Source organism: Aplysia californica, unplaced genomic scaffold, assembly GCF_000002075.1.
Source record: "Aplysia californica isolate F4 #8 unplaced genomic scaffold, AplCal3.0 scaffold00883, whole genome shotgun sequence".
In the NCBI taxonomy this organism is placed as follows: Eukaryota; Metazoa; Mollusca; class Gastropoda; order Aplysiida; family Aplysiidae; genus Aplysia; species Aplysia californica.
Genome location: NW_004798153.1, coordinates 79,970 through 84,890, shown reverse-complemented (window position 1 = coordinate 84,890; position 4,921 = coordinate 79,970). Strand labels below are relative to the sequence as shown.

At 38.4% G+C, this 4,921-nt stretch overlaps 1 protein-coding gene across 1 annotated transcript in view; it reads right to left on the bottom strand.

Annotated features, from left to right (window-relative positions):
- LOC101853355 (aminopeptidase B) overlaps positions 1–4,921 on the bottom strand; it is a gene marked incomplete at its 5' end in the record, with an annotated part of 21,717 nt that overhangs the window by 13,124 nt on the left and 3,672 nt on the right. The window contains 3 exon segments of the mRNA XM_035972872.1: positions 1,140–1,202; positions 3,061–3,273; positions 3,742–3,846. Of these exon segments, the coding sequence (XP_035828765.1) occupies positions 1,140–1,202; positions 3,061–3,273; positions 3,742–3,846 (381 nt within the window).

Here is a 4,921-nt window from a genome sequence, read left to right as displayed (position 1 = left end):
CTGTCTGTCTGTCTGTCTGTCTGTCTCTCTCTCTCTCTCTCTCTCTCTCTCTCTCTCTCTCTCTCTCTCTTTTCTTCTCTCTTCTCTCCCCCCCTTTTTTTCTCTCCCTCTCCTGTCTCCCTCGACACAGTTTCGAGCTCTCTTAGTTTTGTGCTTCTTGGCGACTTGATAACTCAGTCAAAGTTAATCTCGACGTTGCATATCTCAGCTGTTCTGTTGTATGTCGTTTTTACCTGTAACATTTCTCTCCACTACACAACTGGAAGTTACAGCAATTATGTGACAAGGCATCAACTAAAGAATATCGTTTATTTTTATTTCCCATACGTTTCATGCCATTTTAAAACCTTTAAAAGGACTTCTAGTGCCACCAATTAGAACTACGTAAAAATAATTAAACAGGCTTACTTTCCTTTCTAAAATAGTTTTCAAAGACCGAAATGGATACATAATATATGCATAATATTGTATCACAAATCTTTGGTAGGGATGAACACGCCTTACAACACTTTTTTCTTCCCTGATTTCTACAACCAGAATTACAGAGAGAGAGAGAGAGAGAGAGAGAGAGAGAGAGAGAGAGAGTGTGTGTGTGTGTGTGTGTGTGTGTGTGTGTGTATGAGAGAGAGAGGTGGATCAACCCAAACATGAACTCCTATTAAAACTTTCTCTTTTCGTCTACTAGGAAATCTACAAAGTTAAACAGAGAAAAACTGGCACCCTCCGGACCTTGACCTGTAACTGGTAGGCCCTGCATATCAGGGTAAAGCATGAGGAAGCCTCCACAAAGAAATGTGATGGAAAGAAAGTGAAAACAGAAGGTGTGAAAAACAAACAGTTTCCCCAGCTCGGATAAAAAGCAGCAAACCAAGTACATCTGAACAGACAGAACTGCTGGCAACCAGCAGAAACATAATTGAGTGAGCAAACCTGTTATTACGTCACAAATTTTTTGTTTGTGCGTTATGAGATTTCATAACATCAGAGTGTCATTGAACATACTACAGTTTGTAAGAAGTTCCTCATTGTATGAGAACTCTTTCTTTCAATCTTTCTCTTTTTTACATTAATTGGATAAGAAAATAAACACAAAGACAAACTACGTAACACACTACACTAGGGTAGCTGCCAATACTGACCTCATTCAGCCAAAACTCTCCCCAGTTGGCGATGCTCACAAGGTTGCCGAACCAGCTGTGGCTCTGAAACACAAGCATATTGGAAATAAATGTGTTGATGATAATAATATGACCGAAAAAGATCAACCTCCTGACTGCACTTCAGACAGGAATTTCTTAACTCATTCTCTGCCCATTTTTATACCAGCTTTCACCGGTTTTCTCTGTGCATCCGATCCTGAATGATAGGTGTGTATGTTTGGGAAGGATTTTCATAAGTAAAAGGAAATAATAAGTAGGTAGTGTCATACATATTTTGAAAGGTAAAAAAACGTAGCATTGAAATGTGTAAAAAAAATATTTGATTAGGCAAAGGACGTAATTGATGCTTGTCAGGGAACATGTCCATCACATGGGAGCTAATAAAAAAAACAGACTAAATTTCCGACTTTGAATATAAATAATAAAATTCATATTTTAAAAAAAGATTCCTACGCTCATAAAATAAATGTTACATTCAATTCCCTGAATGTTCATAGAAAAAGGTGTGAAATTGTGCAAATTCTAGCAGCTTTTATGATCACTTTTGTAACATCACTGTGACAATACCAAAAGTTGTAGTGAATCAGAATTTGCCCGAGTTGCACTTGCCTGTCCAAGTCTAGATTTAGATTTAGACCTAGATCTAGGTCATTATCCTCTTGAATTTTCACTTCTCTTGGCTTTCGTTCCCTTTCATTTCAAAGCATATTCACTCATTTCCTTATCTTCAACTATCCTCTTTGCTGTCACTGTAGATTTAGATCTACGAATTATGTCTTTAACGCTTCTCACTCTCGATTCAATCATCGCCAAAATCAGAATCTAAAGCTAAGGATTCTAAGACAATATCATCTCTGGCCTCAAGTTGCTAAAGAAAAATTCCCTAGTCTTTTTTACGAGTTATATGCCCATAGGGTCGTTTACAACCAGGCCCAGAAAACATACCTAGAACTAGAAATGGGTGTGATCATCTTTCGTGTTTTGGTTTCACAAATACACCACACAAAATACTTCAACAATTTCAACTTTCCACCCACTTACATAGTTATAGACACAATATTTTGTTGCAGAAAGTTTCTACTTTTGAGATTTGTTTATATCAAAACTTAAAATTATGGATCAAGCATTTACGAACTAAATAAAGTTTGAGTATAGCCTGTGCCGATGTATCAGTAATGGGCGAAAATGGTGCGGTCACACTGCCGATATATCGGTAATGGGTAGAGAATGAGTTGATCCGATGAAATGTCAAAGTTTGAGCATAGTCTGGGAGGGTGGGGATGGGGATGAGGGATGTGTGGATTTTGCTTCAATAGTACAAATATAAACTTTGCGAACGACCATTTACCCAAGAATATTTCCAACGATTGCTCAATTTCTCTGATTTCTCTTCCCCATGGTTGACAACCAACATCATATAAAATTTGGTTCTTAGCCACAGAAACCCATGATGTGGTTGTGAAAGATTTTGATAGTGGCTATGGTGACTTTTAGAGTGAGAGACAAATTGAAGAAAACAGTGATGGAGAAGATAACATACCGTATGTGTGACTTTAAACATTTTCAGCACATTTGCCTGAACTAACAGAAAACTTGACTATTTTTGTATTCGAAAGATCACAAAACTGTATTTTTTAAGGCATGGCATATGTTACATTGAATGAAATAACCTTGTTTCTTCTAGCTTTTTGTGAATTTTAAAAACAAAACAAACTAGTGCATTTATTAGGATTATAGTGAGGGTAATTTCACCAACCCGTCACCGAGGTTTCTACACTCTTGAACGAATAGAGATATCTTGTGCTGAAATGGAGAAGGATACGTAGAGGCAAAACAATAAACTTTTGGCTCACTGATCAAGAAAAAGGCTAATCACAGGCATCACAAAGCCACTACTCACAATCTCATGTATGACAACATCAATCAGCGACTTATCCCCGACAACAATGCAGGGCGTCACAAAAGTCAAGCAAGGATTTTCCATTCCCCCAAAAGGAAACGATGGTGGCATAATCAGGATGTCATAGCGGGTCCAAACATAGTTCCCAAACAATTGCTCCCCCGCTTGAAGGAACTTCTCAATTTCCCCGTTGAATTCTGCTTGGGCCTTGTCCTGAAACAAGATGAACAAACGGTGAAATCCAAACACTATATGATTGTATCTTATGTAGTCACCATCAGAAAAAAGGCATTATGGTTTTATCAGTTTTTGGAATAAAAAGATATAGACTAACACACACATAGCTAACATGAATAAAGTAAAAAGATTTTGAAGTCTCAAATTTTTCTTATACATTTAGGCTACATGAACAATTTTTTTAATGCAGATAATGAAATTTGTATATTATTAAAAGATAACCCTCCCCAGCCGATTTTACTATGTCTCCCCATGAGAACCAAATTCACTTCTTGTGTGTGGAAGACAAGGAGCCTGAAAGCTACACCACATACAGCTGTCAAGTTTATTTGCATTTATTTGAAGAGACAAAGTGTGAAAGCCCTCTACTCTGGGATGAATGACTGACATGGGAAGAAGAAAAAAATGAGATTGAGCTAGGTGAATCTGGGCAGGCTCACTTACCACAAGGCTTCTTTCCGACCAGACTTTGCTGCGAGGCCCAACCTCAGCAGAGACAAAGTCTCCCACTGCAAGGGCAACCAGATACACTTGAACAGGAACGTCTTGCTGAGGAAGGAAGAGAAGTACCCTGAGTGTGACGCATCATCTATAAAATAGTTTAGTTTTAGTAAGAGTTTTACGGCACTAGCAACACAATCAGCTCAAATAAGTGCCGAAGGGACAGGGAGGGAGAGTACCTCCAGTCATACGAAGTCAAGGTCATCTTCGCCAGCGAAAGATGAATATCAAAAGTGCCTAAGATTAGAAGTAACAAACACAAAAAAGAAAGAGGAGAGATGTAAGGACGATAGATGTTTGATAAGAAAGAAGGAGCAAACCACACCAGAGCACTCACCAACGAACCCACCCACAAAATCAGATGGTGGGCAAACAAATAGGTTTGTCAATAATTTGGGAGAAGGTACCAGGAAAAGTTTCCTGTGCTGTACCGCTCAAGATCTTCCATCAACATTTTCTTCTTTCATCTCTGACAATCTCTAGTTCCTTATGCGGAGCAGCAAAACATCTGAAGCAGAAAAGCACAATTCTACAACGCCTAAGGAGGAGAGCCCAGTGGCAAATGAATCAACTATACCAAAACCTGTTACATCTTCCTTTACCAAAGACATTGAGAAATTTTCTGGACCTTCAACATATTCATCCTGATTGTGGACAACAGAATTGAGAGAATACCCTTAGAATACTCCATCTCTCTCTCTCTCTCTCTCTCCCTTCCTACCTCTCCTCTCTCCTCTCTTCTTCTTTCTCCTTCTCTCTCCTCCTCTCTCTCTTTAGGCAGCAGATGGTAGCTGGTTGTTACAGCAAGTCACCAAGACAACTACTATATTTCTTCCATCCACCATGTTGTCATTGTTGGGTTCTTGTTTACAACTGGTCCGCATGACCATGGCCACATTTAGCCAAGAAGAGGATTAGGATTATAGTAACACTGAAAAGAAGCAGAAAAGCAGAACTCACCAAAGTTCTTATGAGCCACAAAGCTAATACATCATCCCCACCCCCAAAAAAAAATATAAAAAATAAAATAGAAACAACAAAAAAACAAAACAAAAAAACAATTGTCTCGAAGGAAATTCAATCAACTGAGTCATAAATAAATGCTGGGACAAATGTTGACAAT